The sequence below is a fragment of the Rhincodon typus genome, chromosome 24, assembly GCF_021869965.1.
Source record: "Rhincodon typus isolate 14 chromosome 24, sRhiTyp1.1, whole genome shotgun sequence".
Taxonomy (NCBI): Eukaryota; Metazoa; Chordata; class Chondrichthyes; order Orectolobiformes; family Rhincodontidae; genus Rhincodon; species Rhincodon typus.
Window position 1 is genome coordinate 31,397,172 of NC_063355.1, and position 13,365 is coordinate 31,410,536.

Sequence of the window (13,365 nt, forward strand, 5' to 3'; positions counted from 1 at the left end):
GTTCCCCTCCCCCATTTCTGAAGAAGGGTCTAGGCCCAAAACGTCAGCTTTCCTGCTCTTCTGATGCTGCTTGGCCTGCTGTGTTCATCCAGCTCTACACCTCATTATCTCTGTCCGCTTCTCCTTCATTGGCCTGAATCCTATTTCAGGGAGGGTGTGTGGTTGCAGCAGTTGAGCGTTGGTGGTGTGGTTGCGCAGTTTGAGTTCAGGAGAGGATGACATCTTTAAATGTTATTCTATTGGCTTTCGCTGTCAAACGGAATGACACATTACATGCCTGTTGAATAGTAAGGGACGTAGTATAAGGTCACAGCTTGATAAGTCTGACAGCAGGTCGTGTGTGTGTGTGTGTGTGTGTGTGTGGGATGAGGATGATGGGAGTGGTGCAGGAAGGTTGCTGTTGACAGGTGAGAGATGGTTGCAGAGCACAGATGATGGAGCAGCGGTCATGGGGTAAGAGTTTGTACAGGGTAGGCTACGGGATCTAAAACAAATACTTCCTTCTACTCTTGGTCCACAAGCAGTGCTGCAAAGGTAAACTCATTGATTAAATCCTCAAATCAGCTTTCACCTACCAGTTGTCTTAAGGATTGGAAAACTGGTGACAAGTTAAACAGTTAAAATTAGGGCACAGAACCTTGTTATATTTAAGAGACCTGTCTGGCTCCTGTGAGGAGCATGGTTGTCAAGCCTTCAATCTAATCCTGTTTAAGCCTGAAGTGGGCAAATACCAGTTGGGTTGGTTTCCTTTTTCAGTTTTTTTTTTAAACCTCTGCTCAACTTAATCCAGCTGTATTTGGAAGTTAAAATTCATCCTGCAGTGTCTGTACTACAGGTGGTTTCTGTACGTTGAGTAGAATAGGGCGTCCTGTCATCCACTGCTGTCCCCTATCTCCACTGTGATTGTATAAGCTCAGGGTAGGTGGGAGAGGAATCAGAAGGGCTGCCAGCTCATGGGCCAACTGAGGTGTTTAAGAGGGCAAATAAAGCCCACTTAAAGGCCTCGACTTGTTGTCACTCTAATTTGACAGCAACAGTGGGAGGGGGGCCTAATGTTTAACATGACAGGTTTGAACCTGTGGGTTGGTGTGTAGCTAAAAGCAGTACAGGCTTTCTTTCTGGACTCCTGATGTTACTCAGAAGTCCCCAAACAGTAGTCCCTTCCCTGTCTATCCTTTCCCCACCCTGTTCAACATACATCCCCATCCTTCTCGCCGGGACCTGGATTAGCAAGGCTCAGTGCCAATCCATCGCTAATTGCCTCCACGATGTCCATGGGGCAGCACTGTCAGTGGCCTTTGGTCCTGATACTGCTAGCCTCTAATTAGCTGATAGGTCTAGGGGGATGGGCTTACTTGTGGCGGGGATTGGAAGTCTCGCCTCATGCTAATTAATGGCTTTAATGGCTGATGAAACGGGGAAGAATCGACAGGCTCACCCCTGATATCTCCAGCCCCGGAAATAGTTCTTATGATAAATCCAGCTCAATGTCTCTCTCACACTGCTCTCACCCACTGTGGTCTCTATCACGCTGACTGTCTCTCACTGTTTACTGTCTGGGTCTGCCTCTTTCTTTGAAAGACTGCACATCCTATTTCTCCATATTTCTTTTTGTGGGGAGAGAAACATGGATCAAATTGGTACTTACGATGCGGATGGGTCGAATTGACAGCAGTCTCTCACTGCTGTGGCTGTTGGACCATGTATCCCAGCGTGGGTATTCGCCCTTCTCTAAAACAAACTGTTCACCAGTGAACTTCTGTTGTTCAAACCCCACCCATCTGAGGAAAGAAAAACACCAATTCTTAAACACTTCAGGGATGCAGCTGAGAACCAAACAAATCTTAACCCTCTGGGACTGGGATGTGGCAGAAAAATCTTTCAGATACACTGGTCTGAATGCTGTTTCAGCAGTTATCAGCAGAAGTGATGCTGCACATTTATCAAACTATTCCTGACTGTTTTCCAATTCAATAAACTGGGGCAATTACTAACTTAAAAAAAGAACTTTGCTGCTGTCTTTAATGTGCTGGCTCTAGTTGGGGAACCCATTTTCAAGTGCGTTCACAACTTTCACATTCACTTAACCAAGTTGTGGAAAGGAAGGTATCAGAGCCAATTTATAACTGGTGTCCAGAATCAGTGCACCATGAAACAGGAATTAATAGGACAGCAGTCAGGGTCAGGAATTATAGTTAATGTTGGGGTTCAACATAGGATTGGAAGTGCGCTCCCAGTTCATTGTTTCCAGGAGCTCTTCAAACCATGCCTGTCTCTGCACCCCATATAGCTGACCTTGCATCGTAACTGCAAGATCAGCACAGCTGCCATTCCTGGCCCTTACTACATGATCTGCCGGAAACAACCTGGGAGATAAGTGCATTTAGAACTCTATGAGACTGTCAGTCAAGTCAGCAGCTCTTCCATGACTCGGTGAAGAATGGCTGCATGCAAGAATTAGCTTGTGTAGGGCAACAACAGGAACAGCGGCAATGAAGAATAGTTCTCGGATAAGACTACCAGGACACTCGAGTTGGATACTGAGCACTTCACAGTCACCTTATGGGTAGGTTTCTTCAGGGGCTTAATAATCCAGTACACTGTTTATGTGAAGATGTCTTACGCTCAAATCATTGTAGTCTTAGGTTTGTATGCATTTCATGCATCACAAACTACAGCTTTGGTTTTAGGGGCACCAGTGCATTCTACATAAATGGATCAGAGGCTGAGGAGTGACCTTATAGAGGTTTATAAAATCATGAGGGGCATGGATAAGGTGAATACTCAAGGTCTTTTTCCAGGGTAGGGGAGTCCATAGGTTTAAGGTGAGAGGGCAAACATTTAAAACTGACCTGTGGGATAACTTTTTCACACACAGAGATTGGTGCATGTACGGAATGAGCTGCCAGAGGAAGTGGAGGAGTCATCTGGATGGGTATATGAATAGGAAGGGTTTAAAAGGGATATGGGCCAAATGCTGGCAAATAGGACTTGGTCAGATTGGGATACCTGGTCAGCATGGAGGAGTTGCTCCAAAAGGTCTGTTTCTGTGCTGTACATTTCTATGACTCGATGATTAAAATGCGTTATCAGTTCCTATGTCTCAGGACTACAAATGCATTTACCAGTTACAACTCTTTAAGAAAGATTTACTTTTCACATTTAATCATCTTTGGCACATTTAATTGCACCTTTATCTTTGAAACACAAGATTCTGGATTCAAGTAGCAATTCAGAATATTAGCACAGAAATCAAGGCCAGATTGGACTTGTCTTACCTGGGGAACTTCCCACATTTTTTGATATATGGTAGCATTGGCCAGTTCTGGACATATGACTTCAATAATATAATTTGGCTTTTGTCAAAGCTTGTAGCCTTGGCAGTGTTTAGCTATTTCTTGATATCATTTGGAGTGAATAAGATCACCACCTGTATTGTTGAGAACTTCATTAGAAGACTAAGATGGATCATTTACTTGGCACTTCAGGTTGAATCTGGTTGTAAATTCTTCAGACTTCTACTTTGCATTGATTTGTGGAGCCTCCTCCTCCTGTTCTTGTTTCATTATCGACCACCATTCATGGCTGGATATGAGGGGATTGCAGAGCTGAGGTTTGATTGACTTGATTGTGGGATCACTTAGCTGTGTCTATTGTATGCTGCTTCCAGTGTTCGGCATCAGGCTGTCTTGTTGTAGCTTTGCCAGGTTTTCTTGATGTTGTTCCTGGTATTTACCTGTGCACATCATTGAATCAAGGTTGATCCCTTAGTTTGATGGTAATGGTAGAATGAGGGAAATGCAAGGCCTTAAGATTACAGATTGTAGTTGAATTCAATTTTGCTGCTGCTGATGGCTCACAACATTTCATGGATGCCCAGTTTTGAATTGCTAGGTCTATTTTGAATCTCTCTCATTGAGCAAAGTGATAGTGACACACAACATGATGGTGTGTATGCTCAGTGCAAAGACAGCTTTGTCTTGCAGCAGCTAGATTTTGGGGACAAGGTTGAGGAGGTTTTTCCCTTTTATTATTTCCCTCAGCACCTGGTGCAGGCCTTTTCCAGCAAACACATTCCTTCAGGGCTTGGTCAGTAGTGGAGCTACCATGCCTCTCTTGAAGTCCCCCATCAGAATACATTCTGTACTTTATGACATTAACGCCTGGGTAAATGTAAGTCTTCTTCCTCAGAAGATGCCAATAGAGGAGATATTTCTATTTAAAGAATCATAACTACCAGATAGGTCTCTCAGGAAGTAGTTATTCTTGTTTTTAACCCTCAAAAAAACATGCTGACTGTCATCTATGAGATTTTTTCATTTGCCGCTGACACAGTTTACCGTATAATTGTAAATGGACATAACCCAGATTAGATAGAAGTGCAGCGAAAAACAAGACTATTAATAGTTGAGAATCATTCACTGTAATAACAGCCCAGATTAAAACGTTTTTAAACTCTGTGTGGCTCCTCTTTATTTCAAATCACAATTGATCTATCCTGAGCCAATATGCTTGGTGAAGTAGGTTTTTTAATTTCAACAACAATCATAAGAATACCTCTGAACTTTTCTGTGTAAATGCATGAACTTACGGACCAGTCTCCACACGGATTGATCCCACCTTTTCAAAACCTTTTTCAGCCAGGTTCATACATTCTCCAGTAAACTCAGACTTGCGACCCTGGAAGTTCTCAAGCTCATAAACTATGAGCTTAAAAATCAAAATAAAATAGGTTAATAATAAATAGTCATTTGGTTTTATTGAATTTGAGTATCGCTGAACAAAGTTACACACTGTCAAAGGTTTTCATCTTGCACTTATCAGGGCTTTTGCAAGAATACTAATATAAAGGGGAACAACATTTTCATACTCCATGAGAAAAACGTGCTGATTGCTGGCAAGTGCACTCTAATTGGGAGAGATTTTGCCATATAAAATGCACCAACTACATGATGACTGATAGTTAACTGCCCAGCTTTGTTTACATTTAAACCAGGCAGGTTGTTTCTGGTCAAGGCGTTGCCCTGAGGAATGAACCAGAGAATGACCATTGTTTAATTTGGTAATTTAGTAAAATGAAACAGGCATAATGTCTATATATGTTCTTTCTTTCTGCAAAGAACAGGGCCCTATGTATTAAAAATGCAGCTCTCAGGAAATGCACACAGTGGGGCAGTGACTAACCATCTTAAACTGGTTGTCAGTGTGATTCATAACACATTCTGAACAACTTTTGCTAAATGATCCTACCATAGAATCACATCTAATGTCGAACACTGTTTTGAATTCTGCAAGCATTGGTTTGTTGGGTTCGGCAGTACCTTGCTTTTCATGACAGCCAAAGGGAAAAATTGTTTGACATGATCTGCTTGCCTTCAGGTCACATGGCCTATGTATCGAGCATCTCACCACCACTGAAATTCATATACCATATCTCTCATTTATGTGATAGGCAAGTCATCTTTTTGGCTTGTTGGTGGCATCATGTTAGGGGCAAATGCCATTCATATTACCACTGATGCATGAAGCAGCTAGTTTTACTTGTCACTCAAACTTTTGGAACTGTAGGTATCAGAACATGCACAATGAGCAGTGATGGCAGGCCTGCATAGACAATCTTCCTGGCAGATTTTTCAACTAGCACATCAAGGAAAGGGAATTCAATGGTTCCTCGATTTCAAAGGTGATTTTGTCTGCAGTTCCCAATTAACAAGTACTTTCTTTCCTTACAGTATGAAATACTATTCCCCTTTCCATTGGCATTCATGTGAACGTCCTGATGAGTGCAAGATGAAAATGTGTCTTTCATCAGAATAGAATTATGAAATGTAATATTAAAAGCTGTCAGGACTAGATGGACCAATACCGTGGGCCATAATTTGCAGTTAGCTTGACCTTCCCCCAGCATATTTAGGTTTTATTTTTCCCTGTGAAAGCGTGAGTTGATAAAGTTATAATGAGAGAAACTGGACATCTGGGATGAACAGATAGAAGAAGCAACTATACATTTCCTTAACAAATCAAACTGAAGGATTGTGAAATTACCTTGACATGAACGGAGAGGAAAGTGTAAGCTGGAGTGGGAAAATCTTATGTCTATCTTGAGCCTTGAGGGATACCACAACTGCATAAGAGGGATCTCATTTCAGGGACCAGAGATTAACATTAAAGTCTGTAAATGCTAGATGTAGAGAGAAAACATCCTCTTTGCTGACCCAGCAATATTCCTCAATAGTAATGTCATAACGGTACCCTTTATTGGGTTATTCATATATACATCAGCTATCCTTCATGCTTGTCTGTGTGACTTACAAGTAAGCACCAGTCAGTACAAAATTCTGGGGAATTCAGTACTATGGACTCAATGTTCAACAGGAGCTGGTAGATTGAAAGCCCCAAATATGCTTAATATATACAATCTTCTTAATTTACATAAAAGGCACATATTTATCTATTCATCTGTGTTGGGTTCAAAACCAGTGGTCAGCAATTTCTCAGTTTTTTAAATGGTTGCCAACTACCTTTGTAATTGAAAAAATAAGCAGAGAAACTAAAAATATTGTGAATGATGGAAATATGAAAGAAGAACAGAAACTGCTGAAATACTCAGCATGTCTATTTCTCACTGCTCGGCTTCTGCTAAAGTTAATGTTGCTTGTGATAAATTTTGAGCAAATGGAAGTTGGAGGATGGAAAGAACAGCAAAAGGACAAGTCTGTGACCAGTAAAGGGCGAGAGAGGTTAATTGAGGAAAGGTTTCCTGGTACAGGGCCAATGGGAGTGGTGAGGGGCCAAGAAAAGAAATAAAAGGCGTGCCTAAAGGACATGTGGATGCCAGGGTCCTGAGCAGCTACTGTCTAATAATAAAGAAAATGGGAGAAACAAGAAGGAATAAGAAAGAAAACTTAAACAAAATTGGCATAGACATTATCAGAGGAAATCAGTGTTATGTCCAAATGACTGGGAAGTGCCCAGCTGAAAGACAAGATGGTGCTCCTCAATCTTGAGTTGTGCTTCATTGGAACTTTGCAGGAAGACAAGGGTGAAAAGGCCAAAATGGGAGCAAGATGGAGAATTAAAACAACAGGCCACCAGGAGCTTGTAGAAAGAAAGTATTGTACAAATACTTTGTAAACACACCATGGGGTGAAGGGCTTCTTTTGATGCTGTAAAAATAAACTCTATGAAACAAAGTAATAAATCTATTTGGTCACTCAGTCTAGAGTGTGATCTCCCCAGAGGAGACCACCCAGTGAGCAGTGAGTACAGCATGTTAAATTGAAAGACGTGGATGTGGCTAATCAGTTTCACCTGGAAAATGTGTTTGGGGTTCCAACTGGTGGGAATGGGTTAAGGTTAGGGTAAAAGGTCAGGTATTGTATCTCCTTCGCTTGCATGGAAAGGTGCTTTGGGAAAGGGATGGACATTGGGCTTGACAGGGAAATGGACAATGTTAACTCAGAGAGAAGAGCCAACGTCTCTGGAAATTGACGGAAGAGAATCAAAAATTGGCCACAGCTTGGATGGGCAGTGCACAATAATGATAACAAGTGATATAACAGGACTTTAATTATAGCGCATCTCACTTGCTAGTGTTGATGACAATGACATTACAACATATTATGTCCTAAAACTCAAAATTGCTTTCAGGGAAACTCAATCTGATGGCATACAAGATGTACAGCTAAGCATCTAACCAAGTCAACAAAACATTGCAGTCTGAAGTTCAAAGATCAGTGCTAACATTTTTAGAAGATGACACTCAAAAGTTGATCCGAGGTTCCAATTTGCTTGATCAGCAATAGCAAAAATAGAATTAAAAGCTAATTTTATGCCAATCTTGGACCACCCTGGCCAGTGCCATGTGATGGGATCACGCGTGGTACCTTGTAATTTGCTCCTGGTGCACTTTGGCTTTGCCCAGCGACCGGTTGCTCGGAGACACTCTGCTGCTCTGCCATCCTCCTGTTACCTTCGGAAACAAGAAGAGCGGTGACACTGGGACCAGACTCTGGCAGTGGTCAAGTATCTCTGCTGTGTTGCTCTAACGGTGTTAGTGGCAGCACCGCACCGTCTCAGGGTATCGCTGCTTTTTTCACTGAGAAACCTGTCACCGTTCTACCCTCAAAGTTCATTCTCCCAGCCCCCTTCCTCAAATCCATACCCAGACTGGCCTGAAACGGGAAGGTGGGCGAGTTCCTGTCACAGGCAAAGAAGGCGCTTTCAGAACTTGGCCTGTAACACGTAGAAGGAAATTATTTTTAAAAAGCGATTACGCGCGAAGTATGGAATAATCTGCGTTGGAGAGAGAGGGAGAGCGAATGCCAAGTGCGCCACCGCTCTGCGTGTCTGGATTCAAAATTCTTAATCAACCAAATCAATCAGAATAACAAGGCAGAATGCAATCTTAATACAGATTTTACAAAATACCGGTTATATATGAAAAAAGGAAATATTATTTAAAAAATGAAACCGCTCTCTAGGTAAACACACGATGGAGCGAAGGGCCTCTTTTATAGAATCATAGAGTTGTACAGCATGGAAACGGACCCTTCGGTCCAACTTGTTTATGCTGACCAGATATCCTAAATTAATTTAGTTCCATTTGTAAGCATTTGGCCCCTATCCCTCTAAACCCATCATATTCATTGACCCATCCAGATGCCTTTTAAAATGGTGAATTTCGATGCTGTAAAAATAAACTCTATGAAACAAAGTAACAAATCTATTCAATGAAAATGCAAAGCGTTTCAGTGTAAAAGGTTGAATATAAAAAGTAATCATTTAAAGTGTAACCATTAAATGTAATAATGTAATGTAATCATCTAAAGATGTAAAATGCAAATGTGTTTTCTTTTAGTTTCTATTTCATTTGTTTTTAGAAAAGCAGACAAGCAAAATTATTAAATGTCATTTTTAGAAAGCAGCAGTTAGTAACGGGGTTGGGGGTAGTGGCGAGAAGGATGTTGTTAAGAGGATGCTGCGGTGTACCGTGCGGGCTCGGCTGGCCTGGGCGTCACTCTCCTGCGGTTTGCCTTCACTCTGGAGGCTGTTTCCCGATCGATTCACGGCCGCCAGTCCGCCGGCCCTCCCGTCCGCCCTATTTATGGCGCGGCTCGGGAACGGATCGGAGACCGCCGCCAGCCGACGCAGCAGAATCAAAGCAACTTCATTGTGTGTCGGATTGTCAGCAGCACAGGCACAAAGTTCAATGCCACCGATTCCCAAAAAATCTCCCGTACCCCGCCTGGGTCATTTGGGGAAGATTAAGATCTGGAGCCTGGTCAGCAACATTTCAGAACAAGCGAGAACTATGCCAGAAAAAAAACCAGTCTGCTGCCATCGACACTTTCATTTGGATCCAACTGTCATTTAATTAATGATTTGTGACAGCCTTAATGAGAGGATAAACAGCTTTATAATTGAAAAATATAAAGAATCAAAGTGTACAGCGACGTGACGAAGTGATTCAATCTGGTTAAATTCAACCAAAAGCTCCATCGAGCTTTGTATCTACATTCCAGAAGCTGGCCAAAATTTGAAAACAGGTACTTGCAAGATAAGGTGCAGAGCTGGATGAACACACAGAAAGTCTGAAGGGTCTAGGCCCGAAACGTCAGCTTTCCTGCTCCTATGATGCTGCTTGGCCTGCCATGTTCATCCAGCTCTACACCTTGTTATCTCAGATTCTCCAGCATCTGCAGTTCCTACTGTCGCTTGCAAGATAAATTATGTTTTGCTGGGGGTGACAAATATACTAGGTTTGACGCCACAGGATTGAACATTAGGGCTATTATTAATCATAACGTATACAAACAACTTGGACTTGGAGACTCAATGCAAATTGATCAAATTTACGAAGGATACACTACAAGTAATTTGCACTTATATAGCACCTTTACTGTAGTTGTTACAAAGTGCATCAAGAATGTTATCAATTCGAATCTGACACCAAGCCAGGTTAAAGAAAAAAGACCTTGTGTTATTTATATAGGATGGTATGCTTCACACTACTTACGTCTCTGTGCTTGACAGCCAATGAAATACTTTTGAACTGCAGTCCTGGTTACAATGTAGGAAATGTGGTAACCAATTTGCGTACAGCAAGCTTCAACACACAGCAGCATGATGACGACTAAATACTCTTGTTTTTGTGATGTTGATTGAGGGATACATATAATCCAGAGTTCCTGAATTCCTTAATCTTCTGAATAATTGTGCCACAGAATTGTTCACATTTACTCCATCAGGCAAAATATGCCTCAGTTCCATTTCGCGTTTGAAAGCTGGCATGCAGCCCCTTACTGGAGTATTAGCCTTGAGTTGTGCTGAAGCCTTGGAGTGTGACGAACCAGAAACCTTATTAGAACCAGTAACCCAAAAACCTTTGATTAAATAATCTAAGTTTTAATCAGTATCTTAAAGAAGTAAAAGACAAAGGCCGAGGAAGGCATTCCTAGAGCTTGGGACCCAAACTGAAGGTGTGGCCACCAATGAAGAAGTGTTAAAGACCAGAACTGTAGGAGTACAGCAGTCACATACAGGGTTGTATCTGGAGGAGGTCAGAAAATAGGAGAGGTGAGGTCATGGATTTGAAAATAAGCAAGTGCATTTTTAAAATGGATGTATTACTAGATTGGAAACATTGTCCTGCTCCCCCAGGTCTTCGGGCAGGTTAAGATTCAAATAGGCATATAGGAAAACTAGGAGGGGTAATGAATTTGGAGGCAGCCTAGAAGAAATTATAGTATGAGTTGGACCAAATGTGAAACTGAGCAGAACAGTGTAAAGTATAGTCCAAAAGAAAGAATACTAGGCTATAGACAAGACTGTAAGATATAGGAGCAGAATTAAGCCATTCGGCCCTTCCAGTCTGCTCCACTATTCAATCATGGCTGATATGGTTCTCAGCCTTATTCTCCTGTCTTCTCCCTGTAAGCTTTAATCCCCTTACTAATTAAGTATCTATCTATCTCAGACTTAAATACACAGCCTCCAAAGCCTTCTGTGGCAATAAGTTTCACAGATTCGCCACGATGTGGCTGAAGAAATTCCCCTTCTTTTCAGTCCTAAATGGCCTTCAGGTCCTCATCCTCTCTCCATGCCAGTACCTTGCCCCAGCACCACTGGCTCTTATCTTATTTAGCAGCCTCCTATGCAGGACCTTGTCAAAGACCTTCTGGAAATCCAGATAGATCACATTCACTGGCTCTTCTTTGTCTAACTTGCTTGTTACCTCCTTAGAGAATTCGAGCAGATTTGTCAGGCACGGCCTCCACTTGATGAAGTTGTGCTGACGCAGCCCTATTTTACCACACACTTCCAAGTACTCCACAACCTCATCCTTAATAATGGACTGAAAACAAGGTCAGGTTTACTGGCGTATAATTCCCCATCTACTGCCTCTCTCGCTTCTAAAACAGGGTGCAACATTAGCCATTTTCTAGTCCTCTGGGACCCTCCCTGATCCAGTAATTCCTGAAAGATCACCACTAATGCCTCCAAAGGTTCTCAGTTATCTTCTTCAGAAGCTTGGGATATAATCCATCCAGTCTGGGTGATTTATCCACGTTCAGACTTTAAATATTCCCCAGCACCTTCTCCTTAGTGATGGCCACTCCACTCACTTCAGCTCCTTGACTTTCTTGAAGTTCTGGTATGGTACTGGTCTCTTCCACCATGAAGACTGATGCAAAGTACCTGTTCAGTTCCTCTGCTATTGCTTTGTCCCCCATTACTACTTCCCCAACCACATTTTCCAGCGGTCCAATATCTATTCTTGCCTCCCCCTACCTTTTATATATCCAAAAACTCTTGCAATCTTCTTTTATATTACTAGCTACCTTACCCTCAGGTTATATCTTCTCTCCCTTATTGCTTCTCCAGTTGCTCTCTCATGGGTGTTAAAGGCTTCCCTCCTCTGTCTTCCCAGTAATCTTCAGCAAATTGTATGATTTTTATTTTGTGCTGTCCCAGACCTACCTCATCAGGCATAGTTGCCTCCTCTGAGTTTCTTCTTTCTTGGGATGCATCTCTGTTGTGCCTCCTAAATTATCCACAGAAACTCCTGCCATTGTTGCTCCACCATCTCCCCTGGTAAGCTCCCCTTCCAATCAAGCCAGCTCCTCCCTCAGGTCTTTGTAGTTACCTTTACTCAGTTGTAATACCATTACATCTGATGATTCCAACCTGCAGAGTGAATTCTGTCATATTATAGTCGCTGTCTCAAAGGGTTCCTTCACCATAAGTTCCATACACTTCATAAATAATACAATTGGCTAAAGATGCAGATAATAAAGCTCTCTATCAGGAGAACAATAATCAGTAACAGAGGCAAAAGCTCTGGAAACTTCAGAAAAACATTTGGATACGGAAATGCAAAGGTTTTAGGGTTATTATTGATGGATGAATTTTAAAAAATGGTTTAATGACATTCCTGACAATCAATAGTATCATTTTCTTTTGATTACAAGACCAATCCTATTCTAATTACTGACCACTCATGCACAGTTAAAGCTGGAGTCACAAGACCCTAATCAGATGCAGTTTATGATATTAAACAGTTAGACATTAGTGACTCCTGATTTTTTGTATTCACATTAAAAGAAAGACATATTTTCTGAAGGACACAGGAGGCAGGAGGTCAGAATAAATTTTTTTTATTACATATGAAACTAAGTAGTACAAAAAATTTTATACCACAATATATTAATCTTACTGTGATCTGTATTTACACAGCTTGATAAGGCTGTCAGGAACAAGCATCAGGAAAAGATTAACCATCATTTAAGCCACATCCTCTAAACACAAAGTGTTAAATGTGTTCCATGTACAAACCAAACAAGCTCTTTCTCATGTCAGGTAGGGATAGGGAAATCAGTAGCTTTTAATAACAGCACACAGCTAAAACTGTGACTAAAACTCAAGCTGGGCCTTTTTGTACAACATAGATCATTAACATCTACACCTCATTCAGAATTGTAAATAAGTTTGTGCTGTGATTCTTTTCTGCTGGAAGTGGATCAAGGCTTTTTAAATACATTTCAAAGACTGTCAAATAGACACCAAGACAGATAATCATCTCCCATATACTGAGTGCGATTTTGAAAATGATCCAAAATTATAGAACTCTTTTTTTAAAAGAAAATCTGCTGTTATCTCATTTGTCTGCTGGTAGAATACATAAAATAGAATTATGTCCATAACATCAACATGATGCCATTGTTCCAAATGAGCTCCTTGGTTTGGATGCAGTATGACACAGTCAGCAATTACAGTTGACTGTTTCTGCTACTCTACATTCAAAATCCAAGCATTGGGTCTTGTATAATGAGATATAATATTGTTTTGACAAGTTTTGTAGGT

General features: G+C 41.4%; 1 protein-coding gene across 3 annotated transcripts in view; it reads right to left on the bottom strand.

Moving 5' to 3' along the window:
- Window positions 1-10,108, bottom strand: part of crybb3 (crystallin, beta B3) — a 23,768-nt gene extending 13,660 nt beyond the window's left edge. Inside the window, exons 1-4 of one of the 3 annotated variants that reach the window (XM_048611167.1) lie at window positions 10,019-10,108; window positions 7,887-7,972; window positions 4,592-4,710; window positions 1,649-1,781 (exon numbers count right to left, since the gene is read on the bottom strand). In XM_048611167.1, coding sequence (XP_048467124.1) covers window positions 1,649-1,781; window positions 4,592-4,710; window positions 7,887-7,961 — 327 coding nt within the window. In that variant the 5' untranslated portion in view covers window positions 7,962-7,972; window positions 10,019-10,108. Of the gene's footprint in view, window positions 1-1,648; window positions 1,782-4,591; window positions 4,711-7,886; window positions 7,973-8,991; window positions 9,212-9,896; window positions 9,916-10,018 lie in introns of those variants that run through there. The other 2 variants (XM_048611168.1, XM_048611166.1) reach the window with 2 other exon arrangements.
- Window positions 10,109-13,365: the final 3,257 nt, after the last annotated feature.